This window comes from Neolamprologus multifasciatus, chromosome 23, assembly GCF_963576455.1.
Source record: "Neolamprologus multifasciatus chromosome 23, fNeoMul1.2, whole genome shotgun sequence".
Lineage (NCBI taxonomy): Eukaryota > Metazoa > Chordata > Actinopteri > Cichliformes > Cichlidae > Neolamprologus > Neolamprologus multifasciatus.
The window spans coordinates 43,357,573-43,381,712 of NC_140460.1; the positions used below are offsets into that span (position 1 = coordinate 43,357,573).

The 24,140-nt window shown below is 45.9% G+C and overlaps 2 protein-coding genes and 1 long non-coding RNA gene across 3 annotated transcripts; all 3 read right to left on the reverse strand.

Moving 5' to 3' along the window:
• Positions 1-267: 267 nt before the first annotated feature.
• Positions 268-2,200, reverse strand: LOC146492444 (uncharacterized). Its single transcript, XR_014872419.1, has 2 exons — positions 1,907-2,200; positions 268-1,770 (listed from the first exon to the last, which is right to left on the reverse strand). It is a non-coding gene; the product is annotated as an uncharacterized LOC146492444 (long non-coding RNA).
• Positions 2,201-6,326: 4,126 nt separating this feature from the next.
• LOC146492445 (GTPase IMAP family member 2-like) lies at positions 6,327-15,411 on the reverse strand. Its single transcript, XM_085152007.1, has one exon. It carries the CDS (start codon positions 13,868-13,870, stop codon positions 13,001-13,003), a length of 870 nt encoding a protein of 289 aa, XP_085008133.1. The 5' UTR covers positions 13,871-15,411; the 3' UTR covers positions 6,327-13,000.
• A 108-nt stretch (positions 15,412-15,519) lies between these two features.
• On the reverse strand, positions 15,520-22,432 carry LOC146492446 (GTPase IMAP family member 9-like). The gene is made up of 2 exons (XM_085152008.1): positions 21,851-22,432; positions 15,520-16,852 (listed from the first exon to the last, which is right to left on the reverse strand). The coding sequence occupies exons 1-2, from the start codon at positions 21,867-21,869 to the stop codon at positions 16,032-16,034; spliced, it is 840 nt and encodes a 279-aa protein (XP_085008134.1). The 5' UTR covers positions 21,870-22,432; the 3' UTR covers positions 15,520-16,031.
• Between the last annotated feature and the right edge of the window lie 1,708 nt (positions 22,433-24,140).

A 24,140-nucleotide genomic window follows, 5' to 3' on the forward strand; every position in this document is an offset into this window, starting at 1 on the left:
AAAACGCCCCTACCCCTACCCTCACCAATATCGCCAGAACAGGAGCACAGAGGATGCAGTCTCCATCGCACTGCACTCTGTCCTCTCACACCTGGACAACAACAACACCTACGCCAGAATGCTGTTTATAGACTTCAGCTCTGCATTCAATACAATCCACCCCTCACAACTCATCAGGAAACTGACAGACCTGGGCATCAGTTCCCTCATCTGCAAATGGTTACTGGACTTCCTGACCAACTGGCCCCAACATGTCCGGCTGGATAACCGCTGCTCATCTACAATCACAATGAACACCGGTGTACCACAAGGCTGTGTGATGAGCCCTTTCCTCTACTCCCTCTTCACCCACGACTGCAGACCTGCTGATGGTTCCAACACCATCATTAAGTTTGCAGATGACACCACAGTGATTGGCCTCATCAGTGACAACAATGAGGCCGCCTACATCGAGGAGGTAGATCGTCTGGCTGAGTAGTGTGACACAAACAACCTGCTGCTTAACACCGAGAAGACTAAGGAGCTCATCGTGGACTACAGGAGGAATGCTGACCCACATCCACCCATCCACATTAAGGGGACGGCTGTGGAGCATGTGAGCAGCTTCAAGTTCCTGGGAGTCCACATCTCCGAGGATCTCATCTGGACGACCAACTGCTCCAAGCTGGTCAAGAAGGCTCACCAGCGCCTCTTCTTCCTGAGGACTCTGAGGAAGAACCACCTGTCCTCAGACATCCTGGTTATCTTCTACCGCTGCAGCACCAAGAGCATCCTGACCAACTGTATAACAGTCTGGTATGGGAACTGCTCTGCCTCGGACCGGAAGGCGTTGCAGAGGGTCGTGAAAACTGCCCAGCGCATCGCCGGAGCACCACTTCCTGCCATAAAGGACATCTACAGGAAGCGGTGTCTGAAAAGGGCTGGGGAAATCATCAAAGACCCCAGTCACCCATCACATGGACTCTTCACCCTCCTGCCCTCTGGGAGGCGCTACAGGAGCCTCCGGACTAAGACCACCAGGTACCGGAACAGCTTCTTTCCCACAGCTGTCAGACTCCTGAACTCTGCCTCCTGACATCTGACCCACGTTAAACTCATGGACTGAACATACACACACCCACAACCACCTACACACACACAATAATAACATGGACTGAACCACCACTCACAACCACCAGCACTTTATACAGCCTCTTAACTGCACTACTGTATAGCTCTGTGTAAATAATCATTCTGTACATACGATAATTTTTTAATCCTACAACTGTTTATAACTTGCATAGTTCACATTTCTGTTTAACTGTATATCTCAGATTTCTGTATAGTTTTTTATTTCATATTTATATCCTGTTCATAGCCTGTACATAGCTTGTGTGTTTTTTTACATACAGGTATAACAGAATAGCTTTAGTGTTGTTGTTTATTTAAACTTCAGTATGAACTTAGACAAAATGCAGCAAGATATTAAAAAAACAGTTTTATTGATTAAAAAACATTATATCGGATTCATATCGGTATCGGCAGATATCCACATTTATGATATCGGTATCGGACATAAAAAAGTGGTATCGTGCCAGCTCTACTTCTAACATTACACAAAGCAAAGGTCTCCATCAGTGTTCATGAAATGCTGGGTTTATCCTTCTTGTGATGGAGCTGCTGGTGAAGACCACGAGCCCTGCTTGATCCCGGCGATGAGTTTCAGTCTTTCTGGTGTTTGTGAAATGATGCATCTCACTGTGGGTCAACAGAACATCTGGCACAGGACAGCTGTGATGAAATTAAGGGAAGACGTTTTGAAAAAACAATCTTGAAAATGCCCTATATGTGAGAAGCAGATTTTGTATTTAATTTTCTTTTGCCAGTCAAGATAACTAAAGTATAATTTTCACCATACAATTACTACCTTGTCATCTCCTGCACTGTCTGTTCTGGGCTCTGGGCTTGTCCTTCCAAGCACTCATGAGACTGCTTTGCTGCACTATGGTATGAGGTGTTAACCTGTTGACAGTGTTGGGAAGGTTAATTTTAAAATGTATTCCACCAAAGATTATAGAAGTAATGTATTCTGAATACTTTACAACTACATGAATGTACTATTGCTGTGTGATTTATTACTGAATGCTACTCTCCATACCAACACCAACTACATGTTTAAATCTTAATATAAATGAGTAACAGTAGGTGTACATCGGTGGACATACGAGATCGCTGCAAAAAGTGCAGCCTTACGCTGCACTTTTTGCAGCGATCTCGTATAGAAAACTATTCCGCGCGTATATAAAACAGGTCAGCGGCTCCGAGCCGTAGTAAAGGGACCTCTGGCTAATACGTCGGGTTCGTGTCGGGCTCGTAGCTGAAAACTAGCTTTACTTTGTTGTCTGGGTCAACTTTGCTAGCAGAGACAGAGAGAGGCGTTGAAAGGCTGCTCCAACGGAACTTATTGTTTCGGAGGAAAACAGGAACACGGTGTACAGTCGAGTCTTAATAGCTTACTTACAACTGGGGTCGTCAGGCAGTCTTCTTGGCTGCAGTGGTTATTATTATATTTACATGCTTCCAGCTCCCGTTTCTGCTCCGTGACAGCTCGTACTTTTCCTTTTTCTCCCTCCCTCGCTCACAGACACATAACGGGTATGGCAGTCCATTCTCCCTGCAGCACGGACTACACTGCCCATCAGGCTGCATGCTTTAGGGCGATGCCTGTAACACTCTGCTATTGCTTTCATATTAAATAATTTTTGTATAATAATTTTTAGAGCCTCTTATTGCGTGTTTTGTTTGGGTTTTGGGTTTGCACCGGCGTGGAATTACCAAAAATAGAGAGACCATAGCCTAACATATGAAACAGGAAAATACCGCCATGTAATCCATTTATGTCATGGTCCTGGGTCGGTGACCCAGCGCTTTAAGTTGATTATTATCATTTTTCTAGTTTATTCTGATCTTGTATTGGTTGTTGGTGTTTGGTTGTGTTTATCTTCCCTACCTGCGTCTCCCTCGGTGCTCTGTTCATGTCCTCGTGTTGTTATGTAAAACAGTCTGTGTGTTTCCTGTTTAACTTTGTAGGGTTGTGTCTCGTTATGTCCATTAGTTCCAGCTGTGTCCCCTCCTGTGTGCCATTTCCTGATTACCTGGTGTGTGTATTTATAGTGGGTGTCGGTCTGTGTTCGTTGTCGGCGCGTCTGTGTTTCATGGTGTCCTGGTCCTCGTCCTCGTCTCTCTGCCTCCCACCCCATTTGTATGATCCGGTTTGTTATTTAGCTCACCCAGTTTAGGTTTATGTTCTGTCCTGCCCTCAGTTCTGTTATTTGTACACTGTAAATTAAACCCTCACTCTTATCATCATATCGGCTGTCTGCATTTTGGGTCCTCCGTTTCCTCCACACCACACGGCTCACCCCGCCAGCCGTGACAGTACGAGCCGACCAAACATGGACCCAGCAGCATCCGCACCTTCCCAGGAGTTTCGGGAGGGAGTGATTGACTCCGTTTCAAGGTTAGTTAACCTGTGGCTGGAACATGAGGGGGAGGAATTTCACCGCGCTGTAGAAGCCAGGCTACAGCAGCTTATTTCTGCTCACCACTGGCTACTGGACTCTCTTCACCCGCTCGCACAGAATTTCATACTCCACGAACTTCACCTTCACCCTCCAGCTGCTACCGCTTCCCGACCCAGCCCGGCGGTGAATGTTTTGCAATGCCCGCCGGGCGATCTGCGGCCCGGCCCACCGGATGTGGAATTACCCGGCCGGTCGGAGCTATCCTCGAGAAAGAAGCGACGTTCACGCCGCCGACGCCCATCGCCACAGCCGGGCCCCGAGAGTTCTGAGTTGCCGGCTGTGATGAGTGGAAAAGGCACTCTTTCTGTTTCGCCTGAACCTGTGACTGTTTATACCGGGGCTGTGTTTTTTGAGCCAGCTGCCCAGCCGGTAGCTCGGTTAGCTGCCCAGCAGCCACTAGCTCAGTTAGCCGCTCAGTCGTCACCTCCGTCACATTCAGCCTCACGACCCATAGCCCAGTCATTACCACAGCCAGACCGACTACAAACTACGTTGCAGTCCATAGCCCGGTCAATAGCTCAGTTGGTAGAAGACTCATCAGCTCAGCCACCAATTCAGCCATCATCTTCACCATCTCCTCTGGTACACAAGCCATAACAGTTCAACCCATAAAGGACAGTTTAACAACTTCTTATCCCAAGCAGAGAGACAAACCTAATGACTACAAAAACGTCCCTCAAGAGCTGGCCAGTTCTGAGACTGAGACGCACTCGAGGGCCTCCCCAGAGGCTGGGTTTCAGCCCCCAGCAGACTCTGGACCCCTGGAGGTAAAGACGCCAGCTGAGGACTGCACCCGGCTGTCGCTGCCTGAGCTGAGTCAATGCTCTGTGCAGCTGCAGTCAGCCTTGTGTTTGCCAGAGGCCCGTGCGCCTGCTGGTTCTGATCTGTCCCTGCCAGAGGCCCGTGCGCCTGCTGGTTGTGATCTGTTCCTGCCAGAGGCCTGTGCGCCTGCTGGTTCTGATCTGTTCCCGCCAGAGGCCCGTGCGCCTGCTGATTCTGATCTGTTCCCGCCAGAGGCCCGTGCGCCTGCTGGTTCTGATTTGTTCCTGCCAGAGGCCCGTGCGCCTGCTGGTTCTGATCTGTGCCCGCCAGAGGCCCGTGCGCCTGCTGGTTCTGATCTGTTCCTGCCAGAGGCCCGTGCGCCTGCTGGTTCTGATCTGTGCCCGCCAGAGGCCCGTGTGCCTGCTGGTTCTGATCCGTTCCCGCCAGAGGCCCGTGTGCCTGCTGGTTCTGATCTGTGCCCGCCAGAGGCCCGTGCGCCTGCTGGTTCTGATTTGTTCCCGCCAGAGGCCCGTGCGCCTGCTGGTTCTGATCCGTTCCTGCCAGAGGCCCGTGCGCCTGCTGGTTCTGATCCGTTCCTGCCAGAGGCCCCCGCTCCTGCTGGTTCTGTTCTGCGCCCGCCAGAGGTCTCCGCGCCTGCTGGTTCTGTTCTGCGCCCGCCAGAGGTCTCCGCGCCTACTGGTTCTGTTCTGCGCCCGCCAGGGGCCCCTGTGCCCGCTGGTCCTGAGACTGTTCTCGCTGGAGGGCCCGAGGAGCCCGTCCAGCCGCCTGTCTCGTCCGCTGGAGGGCCCGAGGTGCCCGTCCAGCCGCCTGTCTCGTCCGCTGGAGGGCCCGAGGAGCCCGTCCAGCCCCAAGACTCGTCCGCTGGAGGGCCCGAGGAGCCCGTCCAGCCCCAAGACTCGTCCGCTGGCGGGCCCGAGGAGCCCGTCCAGCCCCAAGACTCGTCAGCTGGAGGTTCAGGAGAACCCAGCCAGCTTCCTGCCTCGTCAGCTGGAGGGCCCGGGGAGCCCGTCCCGTCTTCTGCCTCGTCAGCTGGAGGGCCCGAGGAGCCCGTCCAGTCTACTGCCTCGTCAGCTGGAGGGCCCGAGGAGCCCGTCCAGTCTTCTGCCTCGTCAGCTGGAGGGCCCGAGGAGCCCGTCCAGCCGCCAGCTGCAGCCTCATCATCCTCGCCGGCTGCCGCTTCATCCACACCGCCGGCAGCAGCAGCGGCTTCATCCTCGCCAGCTGCAGCCTCCGTGTCTTCATCCTCGCCAGCTGCAGCCTCCGTGTCTTCATCCTCGCCAGCTGCAGCCTCCGTGTCTTCATCCTCGCCAGCTGCAGCCTCAGCTTCACCCACGCCGTCGCCTGGTCCAGCTCCGGCTTCTTCGTCGCCTGGTCCAGCTCCGGCTTCATCGTCGCCTGGTCCAGCTCCGGCTTCATCGTCGCCTGGTCCAGCCTCTGCATCAGCGTCGCCTGGTCCAGCCTCAGCACCCTCCTCGCCTGGTCCAGCCTCAGCACCCTCCTCGCCTGGTGCTGCGGGGGCCACGCCACCTTCAGGTCCCAAACTGCCGCCTCGACATCGGCGGTCATCTGCCAGGCCGCTTGTTGGGCGTCATCGTCGATATGGACGTCCTCCCAAACGCCGCCGCTACCTTCCGCGTGGCCGGCCTCCGGACTTGTGTCGCCGCCGCCATTGCCGTCCGCACGGTCGGCCGCCTGACCTGTTTCCCCGTCGCCGCCGTTGCCGTCCGCACGGTCGGCCGCCTGACCTGTTTCCCCGTCGCTGCCGTGTGCACGGTCGGCCGCCTGACCTGTTTCCCCGTCGCCGCCGTTGCCGTGTGCACGGTCGGCTGCCTGAACTGTTTCCCCGTCGCTGCCGTGTGCACGGTCGGCCGCCTGACCTGTTTCCCCGTCGCCGCCGTTGCCGTGTGCACGGTCGGCTGCCTGACCTGTTTCCCCGTCGCTGCCGTGTGCACGGTCGGCCGCCTGACCTGTTTCCCCGTCGCCGCCGTTGCCGTGTGCACGGTCGGCTGCCTGAACTGTTTCCCCGTCGCTGCCGTGTGCACGGTCGGCCTCCTGAACTGTGTTTTGTTCTTGGACTCCAGCATGTGTGTTTTTGTTTTGGGCGATTCCCTTGGTTCGCTGGAGCTTGTTTTTGTTTGGTTGTGGTCCCTCCGTCCTGGGCCCCCGCCGCCCGCCCTTGGTTGGTTGTCTGTTTTTGTTTTGGGCTGTCTGGAGCCAGCCCTTGGAGGGGGGGTACTGTCATGGTCCTGGGTCGGTGACCCAGCGCTTTAAGTTGATTATTATCATTTTTCTAGTTTATTCTGATCTTGTATTGGTTGTTGGTGTTTGGTTGTGTTTATCTTCCCTACCTGCGTCTCCCTCGGTGCTCTGTTCATGTCCTCGTGTTGTTATGTAAAACAGTCTGTGTGTTTCCTGTTTTACTTTGTAGGGTTGTGTCTCGTTATGTCCATTAGTTCCAGCTGTGTCCCCTCCTGTGTGCCATTTCCTGATTACCTGGTGTGTGTATTTATAGTGGGTGTCGGTCTGTGTTCGTTGTCGGCTCGTCTGTGTTTCATGGTGTCTGTTCCTCGTCTGTGTCTCTCTGCCTCCCACCCCATTTGTATGATCCGGTTTGTTATTTAGCTCACCCAGTTTAGGTTTATGTTCTGTCCTGCCCTCAGTTCTGTTATTTGTACACTGTAAATTAAACCCTCACTCTTATCATCATATCGGCTGTCTGCATTTTGGGTCCTCCGTTTCCTCCACACCACACGGCTCACCCCGCCAGCCGTGACAGTAACGAGACACAACCCTACAAAGTAAAACAGGAAACACACAGACTGTTTTACATAACAACACGAGGACATGAACAGAGCACCGAGGGAGACGCAGGTAGGGAAGATAAACACAACCAAACACCAACAACCAATACAAGATCAGAATAAACTAGAAAAATGATAATAATCAACTTAAAGCGCTGGGTCACCGACCCAGGACCATGACAATTTATTTCAACAAAGTAACTGCATTCTCAATATCACCTATTAACCCTCTCGAGGCAGGCATTGACGATTTGCAACAGTTAAAAACTAACAACCTGATTACCCCACATACATATTTTATGAGGGTTTTTTTTTCTACTCGAAGTACCACTGCAGGACTTGGCTGTGCATTAGCAACAAAAAGTTTAATTTGAGCCTGAGAGGGTTAAACGGTAACTGTAACGGATACATTTACTCATATCTTGTATTTTAAATACGTAACGTATTACGTTACTCCCCAACACTGCCTGTTGATGAGATCTTGTGCCGCTCCTAAAACACCAGCCTCCAACTCCTAAAGAGACACGGGTATCCCTAAATTTAGCAAATATTAGCTTCAGGCTAGCTTGCTATGACAAATAAGCTAATACCAGCATTTTACCACAACTTCACCAGATGTAGCTAAAAAAACTAAACTAATGTCCAGTCCAGTGGAAGGAAAGATGACAAAAATGATTACTTACCTGCGGTTTAGAGGGTCAAGCTGAAATTGAAGCAGCCATTGAAAGATGGGAAGAGAGAAAGATGGCAGCTTGGTCAGCAATAGTGGCCTCCGTAATGTATCTATAATGTATGCAAATACATGTGGGTCGGAATCCCCGCCCCCAGACGCCAAAACAGTGCCAGCAGATTGAAACTGAAAAATGGTTTGAAACCGAACAAAAATGGATTGAAACTAAAAAAAAAAATGTAAGCGAAAACAAAAAAATTAGAGTTTCAATTAATTGTTTTTCACTATCAATTTTTTTTTCAGTTTCAATACAAGATTTTTCAGTACATTTATTTCAGTTACAATATTTTTTTTCTGTTTCAATATTTTTTTCGGTTTCATTTCAAGGTGGCATCGTTCTGATCCCGTAGTAGTGTTTTGTTACGTTCCTTCCACTACAAGGACTGCAAAACACTATTGATGCACTATGGACAACATCATCCATGTCTTTTAAGAAACTCTCTTCTTCTCTTATCTGATCATCTCAAGCACGTCCTGTACTCAACTTACTTCCTGTTTTTAGTCGCACATACATTTACAAGCTCTACCACATTTGCCCTATATGGTTGTCTCAGTCTCCAGATGTTTTCCTCTCGACCTATTCAGACCAGGCCTATTTTCACACCTTCTGCATTACTTCTTGCTGAGCAAAGACAAAGCAAACTGTTTTTCACCTTTAGCCCAGAAACCAATCTACGTCATGTCTGTGTCTGTAAGCGTGCATTAAAAAAAACTCTTGCAAGTGCAAAAGTTTCCACGCAAAATGTGTCTTAAGCCCCCTACTTGATTCAGAGATGGTCTTTTCCTTTTCACGTAAATGGCATCCTTGACTCTGCCCTCAAACCAGCGTTCCTCCCTGTCCAGGATGTGTAAATCCTCATCATTGAAAGAGTGTCCACTGGCCTGTAGGTGTATATAGACAGCAGAGTCCTGGCCTGACGAGGTGGCTCTTCTGTGTTGTGCCATCCGCTTCACCAGAGGTTGTTTGGTTTCCCCGATGTATAAATCCTGGCAATCCTCCTGGCACTTAACAGCGTACACTATGTTACTCTGTTTGTGTCGGGTTTTGTGTCACCAATTTTTGGCGCAGCGTGTTTTGGGGTTTAAAAGCCACAGAAACCTGGTGTTTAGAAAAAATGCGTCTCAACTGCTCCGATACTCCTGACACATATGGGCTTACTACAAGTTTTCTCTTGGGCAGCGGTTGTCCTTCTCTCCTGGATCGGCTGGAGCTTTCTTTAGGAGCCTTTCCAGCTTTGGCAAAAGTCCAGCTGGGATAACCACATTTACTCAGGGCCTTCTTGATGTTCTTCTGCCTCCTTGGCCACTGTGTCAGTGGGGATGGTGTTCGCTCTGTGTTGTAGCGTCCTGTAGACACCCAGTTTGTGCTCCAATGGATGATGAGAGTCAAACCTTAAATACTAATCAGTATGTGTAGGTTTACGGTACATGTCAGCTTTTAGATGTCCCCCATTACTGATAGAAATCTCACAGTCTAAGAAGGCTAACCTGCCACTTTTCATATCCTCCCTGGGGAATTTGATGTGTCGGTCCACTGAGTTAATGTGATTCGTGAATTGTGGTACATCCTGAGATTTGATTTTCACCCAGGTGTCATCCACATATCTGAACCAGTGGCTTGGTGGTGTTCCAGGGTAGGATAGCAAAGCCCTCTTTTCCACTTCTTCCATGTACAAATTGGCCACGATGGGTGAAACTGGGGAGCCCATGACACACCCATGTTTCTGTCTGTAGAACTGACCCTTGTGTGTGAAATAGGTGGAATAGAATTGTCAATGGAAAATTGTACTGAGTAGTCAGTATAAGCTTTTAGTGATATAAGTTTGTTTGTGATAGAATGCTGCATGATGATCTTTTCCTTGCTTAGAACTGATTGTTCTTTATGAAACGTGTTCTGATATTTGTATCTGAATCTTTCCACAGCGATAGTAAGAAGTTGAACAAGCAGTTGTGACTTTGCACACACACACACACACATACACACACAATCACATATGCACATGCTCATGTCACTGAACGAATGTATTAATTCCTGTTGTATAAATAAAGAAAGCAGACGGAGCACAAGTCCGTGAGTGTCTCTTACGTGTAGGAGCGCTCTGTCACTTGTCCTTGCGAGTAAAGACAACTGCAGTGTTTGTGTTTTCTAACTCAAGTGTCTCAGCTGAAGAACTGCGGGGTGATTTTAAGAAATCCCCTGTCAAGAATAGAATAGAATAGAATAGAATAATCCTTTAATTGTCCCACAAGGAGAAATTAAAGGATTGAAATGAAGACGCAGTTCCAAAAGCAAACACAGTTGGTCAATGCTAAGAGTGTTCCTGTTGCTGAGGTTGGTGTCATCCTGTAATGTCTTACGGACTACCTCCAACGCTTCCGTGACTGGGATGCAAGTGAAGAGAGATGTAATGTCGTATGAGACCATGGTTTTATCTGCCTCCATAATGACATCTCTCACCTTCTCAACCAAATCCAGGGTGTTCTGGATATGGTGTTCAGAGCTGCCCACCAGTGGGTTGAGGATTGAAGCCAGAAATTTGGAAATGTTACTCTCTTCCTGTAGCCACTTCCTGGGTCTCGTTTCATTGGCTCATAAGTATTTTCATCACTGAGTAGTGACAACATTTTCTCATGATAGTCTTTCTGGTTTAGCAATACTGTGCACCTACCCTTGTCTGCTGGAAGGATGATAATGTTGTTGTCATCACTAAGTGATGTGAGTGCCTTCCTCTCCTCCATGGTGATGTTGGATGCTGGGGGATTTGCATTGCTGAGACAGGCCAAAACTTTCGTCCGTAGTTGCTCTGCTTCCACTTCTGCAATATTGGTGTTACGAACTGTTGTTTCTGTGGCTGTGATCAGCTTCACTAGCGGGAATTGTCTCGGTGTGACAGCAAAATTCAACCCTTTGTTCCTTCAGTGGACTGGTTTCAGTCATTATGCAAATGTACTGTTTATAAGATTGGGGAAAACTGCAATCAGCCGAGACTGAAGAAGTCACTGGGATGAGTGATGAAACGTTTCTCCCACAAAACGCTTTGTCCAGAGGAACAGAATCAACTTTTGGAGATTTGCTTTCCTGGAGAATTGAGAATGCATCAAGACGTTTCAGGATTTAAGTGTATATATTTATTTAGCATTAGTAGGAACAACTTAAAGTCAAATCCAGTTCATGAATAGTTGTAATGGATTTAATAACATCAGACCAATATGCTTACCTCAGCAGATTTGAAGAATATCTGATGAACAAGAGCAAATAAACCTCAACATCCTTCCATATCACAGCTTCTGGAAACTCGTGCCGGGCAGTACAGCATGACTCATCCACAGCAGAAAGCCTTCACAAAGGCATTATTTTTAAATGACTTGAATATTGGTTGAAACCTGACCCTGTCTATTGTGGAAAACAAGAGTTTTCAGCAGTTTCTGAAAGTAGTTGACTGCAAATAGAATCTGGTAATAATAATAATAATGGATTGGATTTATATAGCGCTTTTCAAGGCACCCAAAGCGCTTTACAATGCCACTATTCATTCACTCTCACATTCATACACTGGTGGAGGCAGCTACAGTTGTAGCCACAGCTGCCCTGGGGCAGACTGACAGAGACGAGGCTGCCATATCGCACCATCGGCCCCTCTGGCCAACACCAGTAGGCGGTAGGGTAAAGTTTCTTGCCCAAGGACACAACAACCAGGACAGAAAGCCCGGGGATCAAACCAGTGAACCACGGTCGCCATAGAAAAATTACATCAAAAACAGAGAACTTGTTAAAAACTCAGCCTAGCGACACTGATCATGTTTCAGTCACTGTGGACTTCTGGTTGGACTGAAGGATGAGGGGTTACTTTGGTATCACTGTGCACTGGATACAGAAAGAGACAGAGAGGATACGGCTGAAGTCCAAACTGCTTCATAGGCTTACACACAGGTGAGAGAATCTGTGAGAAATTTGAAGTTATATGTGACGAATACAAAAATAAACTATATTATTATTGACAATGTTGCCAATATGCAGAAAGCATTAACTCTGTGCTTCCAAGCCGAGCAAGGTGAGACACATGATGATGATCATCTTGATGACCCAGAGCTCTGGCATGACTTAACCTTGGAAGATCAGGTTAAGTCGTGGTGCTGCTACGGCAAAGACAGCATCTGCAGTGTTTTGGTGGTTTCTGGTGGTGAGAGATGGCTTGTCAAAGACCAAAGTGACATCTACTTCTCTTTCAAAGTTATCTAAGCTCAGCTCTTTACTTTACACAAGCACAACATTCATAGATGTGTTTGAAGTTTAATTTGAACAGAAAGCAATCCCAACGGCTGTGATCACAAGATTGAATTCAACACTGAGACAAGAGAAGGCAGTTCTCCAATGTGAACATCTTCAACTCTGTGCTGTTCTCAAAATGGCTGGGCAAAAGGAGTTATTATTCACAGCACAAGAGTGGAACCTGCTGAAGGAAATAGCAGACATCTGGAAGCCTTTGAGAGAAGCAACAGATTTGACACATAGTGAGAAAACAGTCACGATCAGTAGTGTTGTTCCATCCGTGCTGTCTCTCAATTACCACCTTGAGAAACTGACACCTCAAGTCCGTTTCCTGAATGGCCTGGTCAGGAGTCTCCAAGCATCATTCTATGCCTCATCGTGCACAAATGACTGCCAGACTTTTGGCCAGATTGGTCTTTTGGAAATGCAATGAAATAACATAAAGTGCACATTATGTTCATTGTTTAATTCATATTTATTTATTTATTTATTTTCTCTGTCACTCACACTTGGACACATGCAAACACATGTTCACACAGAGACTAGATAAGACAGACGGGACATGCTAATCACACTGCACTAAATTTACTGTGATGGTTCTTTATTTTGTACGATCTCATCACTTTTTGTCTGAAGAGAAAGTTCTGCTTTTGCATTTTTCATTGAATGTTTCTTCTGTGACTATTCTTGCAGCTAAGTTTCATTGAGCTGTACATTATAGAGGTACAATTTCAGAATTACTTGGTGTATATTTTGTAAGTTCACTTGTTTCATTATGTGTTGAGATAAACACAGATTAAAAAAGAGAAAACATGATCTATTATTTACATTTAATATGTACCTGCAACATTGTTTAAAAAAGACTTGAAAGAAATTCAAAGTTTAGGGCTTGAGAATTGAGGATAAAGATTGGAGACTTACTTGAGTCTTGAAAAACAATGACTTTGTCCCACATAAGGCTCGTAACCACAAAGATCTTGAATTTTCTTACACACTTCTGGGGTGGCATTATACGATCTCCCAGTATCAGACCACACAGTATCAGACCACATGGTATCAGACCACACACTAGCCACTTGTTCTCTCTCAGAGTTCTGAGCACTGAACCCCAGACTGACTGAGGCCTTCTCCCATAGTACGACTGTCCGCTGTCACAGATTTTATCAATCTTCTGCAGCAGCTCTTTAACCTGATCCCTGTTTTCCATCTTGTTGTTGAATACGTGGTACACACCACTGCAGCTTTGCAGCAGCTGCTGGATGTTTCCGTCCTCTCTGGTGAACATCTCCATGTCCATGTCGGTGTCTTCCAGTCGGTCTCCGTAGGTGAAAAGCAACATGGTGTGTTTGGAGACATTAGCGCTAAGCATCTTCTGCAGAGCTTTCAGTCCTTCCTGCTCCTGTGGAGTGAATCTTCCGAGCTGGAGGACGAGGATGAAGACGTGAGGACCTGGAGAGCTCAGCTGGAGAGCTTTTTCCAGCTCTGCTTTCACCTCGTCTGCAGATAGCCGAGTGCTGAAGAGTCCGGGGGTGTCGACCACAGACACTCTATGATCGTCAATATCAACGTGTTTCTTCTCACTGCTCAAAGTCAGAGGGCTCAAACTGATCCTACAGTTAAACTCCTTCTTTCCCAGGATGGTGTTTCCTGCTGAGCTCTTCCCCACTCTCTCCTGACCCACCAGCACCACCCTCAGGTCAGAGCCTGAAACAACACACGGCATCAGCAAGGAGGTATGGATTGAATAGTGTGCATCAGCATCAGTGCAACCAAAAAAAGGACAAAATTGGAATTTAGTTTCTTTAAATAAGTTCAGCTTTATTTTTATTGCACCACCTCACAATTGCAGTCCTCTCAATTTAGAGACTCCACAGCATTAGAGAGAAACCCCAAAATCACATCATCACCTATGAGTGGCAATTGGTAACAGTGGGAAGGAAAACTCCCTTTCAACAGGAGGTAGCCTCCAAGAGAACAAGGCTCAGGCAAGGGCAGCCATCATAGAGACCCATTGGAGAAAAAGGAGAGCACAGAGAAACAGGACAAACAAAAGTTATGAGAGAGAACACAAAATGAAATGAGTGGTGTATAAACACCAGAGGAAACTCTCAGAGCGTCATGGGAATCCCCCAGCAGCCTGGGATTCAGGCAAGGGCGTAGATTTGGCATGGATGGAAGGGACATGTCAGCATCAATAATTAGATTTCTTAGAGTAAAGAAAAACAAACCCGATAGTAAGAAAAAAACGATCTGTCAACGTCTCATTCACCCAGCGGTGCAGAAAGGGTTAAATTACGTTCTCTACTGGAGTCCTACGTCATGTGACAAATATGGCCAATGTGATTGGCTGTGCTTTTCAGGGAGCTCTGTTTAGTTTTAGCAGAAGCAAGCCTGATCTGCGAGGAGGAGAGGAGGATGGCAGCACAAAGGAAGAACCTGGATCTAAGAAAGTATTTTTCAAAGAAACCTGTAAGTCACTTAAAGTCAATTTCACTCAACAAATGTGTGGCTATGGTAGGCTTTGGCCCACATCAGTCTAAAATTGTATGTAACCATGAATAACGTGTTTGGGAAACTAACTGCACAACAGGCAGCATTATTAGTTCTCTCAGTCTCCTAGAGTAGCATTTCTAATTTTGATTGAAACTGTCAGAGAAAACGGCAGCCTTGAGCAAGCCAGGATATTAGTTTACAGAGGCTGTTAAAATTATACGTCTAACGTTAAAATGTTGATGACACAATAATTTCATCCTAATGGTACTGACATATTCATAGGGTTAATTCTTGAGACAAAATATCATGAAGTAGTCATGATTTTGCAAACATTCCACCTTGTAGTGCAGTTTGCACAAATTGTTTTAAAAATGCACTCACCCTAGAAACATTACTGATGAGTCAAGAGCTGCACAAATTGACAGAAACACTGAAGCAGCTACCCATTTTGTACCATTGCCCATACCCAATCAGCTCACTGGATATGGGCAATAGCCTAAAATGTTGCATAATTTTGCTGAGAGATCTTTTACTTTGTGGTAATATTAGATGAGTAGTTTTATGGACAAAAACCACCAGGTCATTCAGTGTTCCCTTAGTGCTAATGTGTCAGAGATGGTGGTGTACTAACTGAAGTAATGTTGTTAAGTCCTTAAAGTCATGTTCTGTTATTGTCATGACTGTATTTGAAGCTATTTTTTATTTTTGTATGATACATGATTGATATGGACTATGGCTGAAGCCATAGTAAAGCCTAAAATACTTTAGTCAGTCATTTGTTTAATAGTAAATTAACATTATATAATTCACATATAAAACTATGAATTGTTATTCTAAATGGTTTAAAAGCATGCAGAATAGCATATGTAGACAAGTATATTTCTCTTTTTTTTTTTTTTTATCAAGAAGCAAAGACAAAAAGGGGGAAAAAAAAGGAAACAGGGCAGGGTTCGATGGTTGAATCATCCGTCCCCACCAATGCCAAAACCAAATCTACGCCCTTGGATTCAGGGTTACCTGATCCAGCCCTAACTATAGGTCTGAAGCCTAATTGTAAAAGTACATAGAGTGCAGCATTTTGTTTCAGAACATTTGTCTCATAAAGATTGTAATTTACAAGCCAATACCAAAAGAGTGATCACGTCCCTGCTCTTGATCAATAACGCATACACAACACCATGAGTTACAAACATCCCTTTACACCATGACGACAATCGTCACGTTTTAATTTTTTACTTTTCCTTTGATTGAAATATTTACAGTTACTATTTTTACAATCAAAACAGATGTCGGTCACATAAAATTACACAGCTGAAATATTTTCACACCTTAATTATTTTCTTGTATTTTATGATAATCTGGATTTAATCTTTTGCAGCCAAAGCAGATTATCACTGGATAATGCATCCCATCTTTTTCATTACTAAAGCAGCTGCCAGCACAGCGCCCCCTGCTGTCACAACAGCACATCCACCTTTAATACAAGTTATAAAGCTCTGATTGAATGAGTTGTTTCTCTCCGCCTGTTTTTTTGCTTCTTCTGGCTTCATCTTTGGATTTTCTCTCAGAAGTCGCCTTATTTCTTTTTCTATGGCTTTCTGGGCCTCCGTGAAGAGTTCACTGGTGTAGTATCGTCCTTCATTTTTCTGAACTATTGCATTGATCTTCTTCAGCAGCTTAGAGACTTGAGTTGAGTCTTCATCTCTGTTGTCAATAACATGATATCCTCCATGGCATTGATGAATGAAGTCTTTAATTGGTTGATGTTTACTTATTAATTCTTCTATGGTGACTTCTTCAGCCTTCAGCTGGTCTCCATGTGTGAACAGGACCATGGTGTAATCTCGTGCTACTTCTCCAAATGTCTCCTTGATGACTTCCAGAGACTTTTGGTCTTCCTCTGTGAATCTTGTTGCCTGCACCACAACCAGGAACACATGAGGACCAGGAGCAGCAAAGGAGATGGCTTTAACAACCTCTTCAACCACACTGTTGTATGGGCTGTTGGTGTCAGACAGACCTGGAGTATCAATGACAGCCAGTTTCTGACCATCAAACTGAGCTGTTTCCTTCTGACATACTGATGTCACCGAGGACAAAGACAGACGGGATTCAAACCGGTTTTCCCCTAAGATGGTGTTTGCTAATGCACTCTTGCCAATTCCAGTTTTGCCAGTGACCACGATCCTCAGCTCATCTGGTTTCTCTGAGTCTGTTGGGGAGAAACACAGAGCTCAAAGCTTTACACTTAACTAAACTGTCCTATCTCGACATCAGTGGGAGTTTTCTCCTGCTGGACTTTGTTAACTCACATAAAAAAATAAATAAAATGTAATTTTGCTTAAAAAAGCTGAAGGCCGAAACCTAAACAAGAAATTACAGCAATATGATAATAGAAATATTCTCCAAAGACCAAAGAGTGTGTGATTTAAGAGGAATAGTTATGCCTGTAGCAGATTAGAAAAGGATTATTCGACTTCTCTCATGATTTCAACTAATAATCACTCCCTGACTGGTGAGTGAATGCTAACAATAAAATGTGAGTCTGTTTGAGTGCTACAATAAACAATTATGGACTCATTACACTGGCCAACAAGTTTGGTTTGATTTAGAGATAAATCTAGTCAAACAGAAGACCCTTAAGAAAATTTCAGTTTACCCTGCCCAGGATATGGTTACCGGAGCCCCGCCTTGGAGCCAAGCCCAGGGAGGGTGCCCGAGAGTGAGTGTCTGGTGGCCGGGCCTTAGTCCAAGTGGCCCGGCCGGGCACAGCCTGAAAAGGGGACATAGGCCCATCCTCCTACAGGCCCACCACCCGCAGGAGGCATCATAGGGTCGGGTGCATTGTGAGACCTGGACGGACGTGATTGGGATCAACGGCCTCCCTGATATGAACCCGAGTGTGTTTTGTTATTGGACTTCTGTGCAACCACAGTTTGGCCATAACGAAGACCCTGTTCGAATATAAGAGTGTCCATAAGTGCACGTGGCACCAGGACGCTCTAGGCCACAGGTCGATGATCAATTTTGTAATCGTATCACCAGACCTGCGGCCATGTGCTCTGGACACTCGGGTAAAGAGATGGCCCGAGTTGTCAACGGATCACCACCTGGTGGTGAGTTGGATCAGGTGGCGGGGGAGAACGCTGGACGCGCGCCTAAATGTATAGTGAGGGTGGGAATGCCTAGCAGCGCTCCCAGCCTGCGAGATCATCAAAGCACACCCTCGGCATAGCTTCAACAGCAGCCGGAGGGAAACTAGGGTCATTGAGTCCGAGTGGTACATGTTCAGCATCTTCATTGCTGAAGCTGCTGCAATGAGTTGCGGCTGCAAGATGGTTGGGGCCTGTCGTGGTGGTAACCTCCAAACAAAATGGTGGACACCAAAGGGGAAGGGAGCCACCGGGCTGAAGAAGGAGTCCTATCAGGCTTTGTTAGCCTGTGGGACTTCGGAGGCAGCAGATAGGTACCGACAGGTCAAGCAGAATGTGGCTCGGGCAATGGCTGAAGCGAAAACTCGTGTGGGGGAGGAGTTGGGAGCAGCCATGGAAAAAGACTTTCGGACTGCCTCCAAGAGATTCTGGCAAACCGTCAGGCGACTCAGGAGGGGAAATCAGTGCTCTACCTGTGCTGTGTGTGGTGCTGCTGACTTTGACTGAGAAAATTTTTGGGCGGTGGAAGGAATACATTGAGGACCTCCTTAATCTCACTGACGCTTCTCTCGAGGAGGAAGCAGACACTGGGGATGAGGGGGATGACTCGCCAATTTCCGGGGGTGAGGTCACTGAGGCAGTTAAACAACTTCTTGGTTGCAGAGCCCCTGATGTGGATGAGGTCCGCCCCAAGTTCCTAAAGGCTCTGGATGTTGTAGGGCTGTCCTGGCTGTTACCCTAACCCTGGTGTCCGGTGGGAGGTGCTGCAGGAGTATGGGGTGTCTGGCCCATTGCTACTGGCCATTCGATCCCTATACAACCGTTGCAAGAGCTTGGTTTGCATAGCCGGCAATAAGTCTGACTCATTCCCAGTGGGTGATGTACTCTGCCAGGGCTGCCCTTTGTCACCGATTCTGTTCATAACTTTTATGGATAGGATCTCTAGGTGCAGCCAAGTGGTGGAGGGCTTTCACTTCGGTGGCTTCAGAATCTCATCTCTGCTTTTCGTGGATGATGTGGTTCTGTTGGCTTCATTAGGTGATGGCCTCCAGCTCCCACTGAAACAGTTTGCAACCAAGTATGAAGCAGCGGGAATAAGGATCAGCACCTCCAAATCTCAGGCCATGGTTCTCAGCTGGAAAAGGGTGGAGTGCCCACACCGGGTCTGGAATGAGTTCCTGCCCCAAGTGGAGGAGTTTTAAGTATCTTGGGTTCTTGTTCGCAAGTGATAGGAGAAGGGAGCCGGAGATCGACAGACGGATTGGTGCTGCGGCTGCAGTGATGCGGACACTGCACCTGTCCATCGTGGTGAAGAGAGAGCTGAGCGTAAAAGCGAAGCTCTCAATTTAATGGTCGATCTACGTCCCTACCCTCACCTATGGTCATGAGCTGTGGGTAGTGATCAAAAGAACGAGATTGCGGGTATAAGCGGCAGAAATGAACTTCCTCCAAATGGTGGCTGGCATCTCCCTTAGAGATAGGGTGAGAAGTTCAGCCATCCGGGAGAGGCTCAGAGTAGAGCCGCTGCTCTTCCACATCAAAAGGAGCCAGTTGAGGTGGTTCAGGCATCTGACAAGGATGCCTCCTGGGCGCCTCCTGGGTGAGGTCTTCCGGGCATGTCCCACCGGGAAGAGGCCCCGGGACAGACCCAGCACACGCTGGAGAGATTATATCTCTCGGCTGTCTTTGCCTCAGAAGTCCCAAACTACCCTCACTATATGTTTAGGTATGGCAGGTCTCTCCAAAATCCTTGCCACCACCTGATCCAACTCACCAGCATATGGTGATCAGTTGACAGCTCAGCACCTCTTTTCATCTGTGTGTCCAGAACATACGGCCACAGATCTGATGATACGATTACAAAATTGATCAACGACCTCTGACCTAGGGTTTCCTTAGTGCCATGCACACTTATGGATACTCTTATTGGCAAACATGCTGTTCGTTTGTTAGAAGTTCAGTAGAAGTTCAGTAACAGAAAACAACTTGAGTAAAGATCTGTCATTTTGTTCCTCCCAATAACGCCTCTCCAGGTCTCACTGTCATTGCCCATATGAGCGTTGAAGTCTCCTAGTATGACACCATAGTCCCCAAGTGGGGCACCCCCAACCACCCCACACAGGGACTCCAAGAAGACTGTAAGTGCAGATGACAATCAGGATCCATACGTCGATCCAAAGGCGCAGGGGAAAAAAATCCTCTTGCTGTCATAGCGGGGTACACTGGTGTGTTTGTAAAACAAACCCAAAAGCAGACACTACAGAGAGGAACTGCAGTTCTAAACAAAAAGCGAGACATTTATTATAGGCTGGTTGAACATGGATACAGAATAAAGCAAAGGCAACAGGGTGTAACTAAACTAAACTAAAACCTTTAGGAAAACAAAAGAATGAATCATGAAGAACGAGATACCAGACATGACATGGTGGGAGGGAAAACAGACGACCTGACACTGAACAAAAGAAGACAGAGGATGCACAGGAGGTGATCAAGGGAAGTGGAAATACATGGGGAAACAGCTGACGCAAATAAACATAACGACATCACAGGAGAAGAGTAAAACTAAACACATTCAACAAAGTAAGAAAAGACTTTCAAAATAAAACAGAAAACATGGAGAGATGTAGACATGACAAGACAGGCTTGACAACATGAAAAGCGCAGAAAACAAATACACGAGACTAACACCCACGACCTAGGTGAAACACTCTAAACTCAAGACAAACAAATAATAATCCTATAACTCAACATTATCACAAAATATACCATGAGAACTTAAAACAAATTCAGAACACTGGGACACAGACATAGCCCCTGACACCCGTCCACTGAGGAAAAACTCCAATGTGTAGGCAGCTGGCCGAAGGGATAGCAGCATACCAAGCATACCATATTGCCAAAACCCTGATAAATATTACTTGTAGGATATTTTAACGATCTTAAAAAGTATGCAACCTTACTTTCCTGGTACTACAAACTCAGTATCATAGAAGAGGTCAAAGATCAAATGAGGATTAAAATTTTATGGACTTTCAGTTCATAAAACATTAATTTCATGATAGGAAGAGAAACAATTTGAAAATTAGCACTTTTCCCATTTGGGCTTTTTTTATTTTTAACAAAATTCAGGTCAAAATGTATTTTAGTCATTTTTGGTTTCAATTAAGAACTTTTGATCTTAGATCTGACCTCTGACCCTTGCATCAGTTTCACTTTCACACATATAGTTAGTAAAGTTTGACTGAATGTATTCCAGAAAGATTCTGGCTGCAAGCCATGTTATTTGCTCAAAAACAAGGAAGAGACATGTTGAATAATCTATCTTTATCTAACACCTACATACAGTGTGATTTGTGACGAGCAACAATCCCAGTAATGATAATTCAAGCTTGAGGCCTGATGCAGCAGAGGATTGGCCTGTTTGTCATTTACATTTGGCGTTGTTTGTTACATAATGCTGGTTTCTGGTTCCCACTAGGTGGCACTATGACTGTGCAACTCACTGTTGTAGAGGCCTGAACACGTTTCATGCACATTGATCCCCTGATGCAAGATGTGAGTCAAGGATGAGGCGCATAGAATGGGATGTCTCTGTCTTCTGTAGCCCAAATTGACATCACCTCAATTTTCTATCAGGTGATGTCAATAGGTCACATGACAGGGCGTGTTTCACTCCAAACCTCTGTACAGTACAAAAGACTGACTTGTTTAGCTGGTTCAGCTGATTTCATGACTAATAGGAGTCACCCAACTGAACTGAACATTTGTATAGGGTCAGGAAATACATTCAGGGATATAATTCCCATTGAAAACAGTTTTAGAAATTATGCCAGTTTTTGTTTTTATTTTTTAATTTATTGTTGTTTCTGTAAATCTACATTTTACAATTATGAAACTCAAAAATAAGACTGTGAACATTTCTGTCAGTAAGTTTTAGAATATATAAAAAAGTAAAACTTTAGTTGTTTGATATTTTATCCAAAGCTATGATTAAAAGTGTCACAGCAAATTTGTGTGTGTTTTTAAAACAAAAGTCTAACATTTGTAAATGTACTTACATTGCTGTGAAGAGGCCATGTATTTCTTTCTCAGGCAGTTGAGCTGTGATGGATCAGTGTGACTTTTACTGAATGGTTTTAGTTTCACCTCCACCCTTTTATTATCTGTCTCTAGTCCCCTCCCTTTAAGGTGGTGTCACAGAAGGACTCTGTGTGGATGTCAAATTTTGTCTCTTCTCGGGTGACATGAATGCCCAAGCTTCGGTTGCATTACCAGCAGGGGGGTGATAGTTTATTCAAATCCAACAAACGCTACTGATAGAGGGAGGTGTGAAGTAGAGTCCAGGCACCATGTTTGATATGTTTTTACCTTTAAATGTGTGACTGTTGGTTCTTTTAAAGGTTTTAGTTTCCTGTGACTGAATATGTTTGATCATTATACATGCAAGTGTAACCCAGTGTTAAAAACTGTATTGGAACTAAGCTGCACACAGCTGATGTTAGCCAGGAAACATTACACACTGACTTTAATGGAGAGACCAGAAATACAAACACACACAGTTTGTTGCGTGAAGAAATCAAACATGAGCTGAACAAACAGTAAAGTTCCTAAAGACAAACTGTGTGTGTGTGTGTGTGAAAAAACTGTAAGTTTGCTTTGTTTCCTCCTTTAACAAACACACCAACAACAAGCTCCACTCCACACCTGGACACTAAACATGGACACACAGGTTAGCTGCTTCCTGAAAGGAGGCGGGTCTTCACCTGAAGAGTGTGAGATGTCCACACCTTCATGTGCTGATACACAAATATGCTGTCTGACTGGTCAGACTGGCTCAGAGTGAACAACCTGATCACAGCTCACAACATATAAAGCTTAATAAAAAAGATATAAAATACTTATAAGAATATAAAACCATAATATACATGAAATACACAATTACTTAAAAGAAATCAATAAAGCAATAAATACACAAACTCAAACAGTGCTTCCTCAGACTGGATGAGTAATGGGTACCACTCACTGTCGGATCTGTTAGTGCTAAAATTATTCTGTTAATGAGCGATCAGTAATGAGCCATCCATTTGCTCTCTAAAAGTGATCATTACATTTCTTAAAAGTGCTTTAAAAGTCACCCAGGGCTACACACTGCAGGCCACTGGGAAAAAATAAACAAAACAGAGGGGCAGTGCTCGGCTTTGTTCCGCAAGGTTCCCGCTGGCCAATCACCTGTGAGGGCTGACACACCTCAATTTGCATGCAGGCAGGGATGGGAATCACACTGGCCAATCGCCTTCAAGCCCCAACACTCTTGGATTTGCCTGTAGGAAAACACGTAGTCTCATACTCCACGGCCCCGGACCGTAACACCTTCATATTAAATACTTTTTTGAATAATAATTTTAAAAAAATGTTTCTTCACTCCATATGCAAGTTTGAGAACCCTGCTTTAGAGGCATCAATGAAACACATGACGACGTATTATGCAGCTGGATTGTGTTTGTTCTCTTCATCAGATTCCTGTCAACTCACAATCGACACAAACACAGTGAACATAAAGCTCCGACTGTCTGACAACAACAGGAAGGTGACATATGTGGCGGAGGTTCAGTCATATCCTGATCATCCAGACAGATTTGATGTTCCTCAGCTGCTGTGTAGAAATGGTCTGACTGGTCGCTGTTACTGGGAGGTCAAGTGAAGAGGAGACGTTTATATATCAGTGAGTTACAGAAGAATCAGAAGGAAAGGAGGCAGTGACTGTGAGTTTGGATACAATGATCAGTCCTGGAGTCTGTACTGTGATTATAATGGTCCTCGTCATGTCTGGCACAATAAGATAAAAACACCCATCTCCTCCTCCTCTTCTGTTTCTAACAGAGTAGCAGTGCATGTGGACTGTCCTGCTTGCACTCTGTCCTTCCAAAGAGTCTCCTCTGACACTCTGATCCACCTCCACACCTTCAACACCACATTCACTCAAACTCTTTATCCTGGGTTTAGAGTCTGCACTCCTGGTTCCTCAGTGTAAAGAGTTTCCTCCTGTTAGAGAAACACTCTGACTGTTTAACAGATAGTTCAGTCTGTACATGTCTGTCACTTTCACTCACAAACACGTTTTCAGATTCATGGATTCAATCAGTTGGTGTTTGAAACAGTTCTAAATGATTCCTTGTAAACTTCTTCCTCTTCACTCACAAACAAACAAGAAGTGATGCCACATGTATTCCTGTCCACACAGCAGAATTAGTCTATTGCTGAAAATAAGTGATGTACAAACAGAGTGAGCATTTCTGAGGCCCAAAATAAACTGAGTAGTTCACTGAATGAACAATGGACTGTGAGCTC

Bases quoted from the DNA above. Each gene is read 5' to 3' on its own strand.
- LOC146492445 (XM_085152007.1), bottom strand. From the start codon at position 13,870: ATGCCGTGTGTTGTTTCAGGCTCTGACCTGAGGGTGGTGCTGGTGGGT.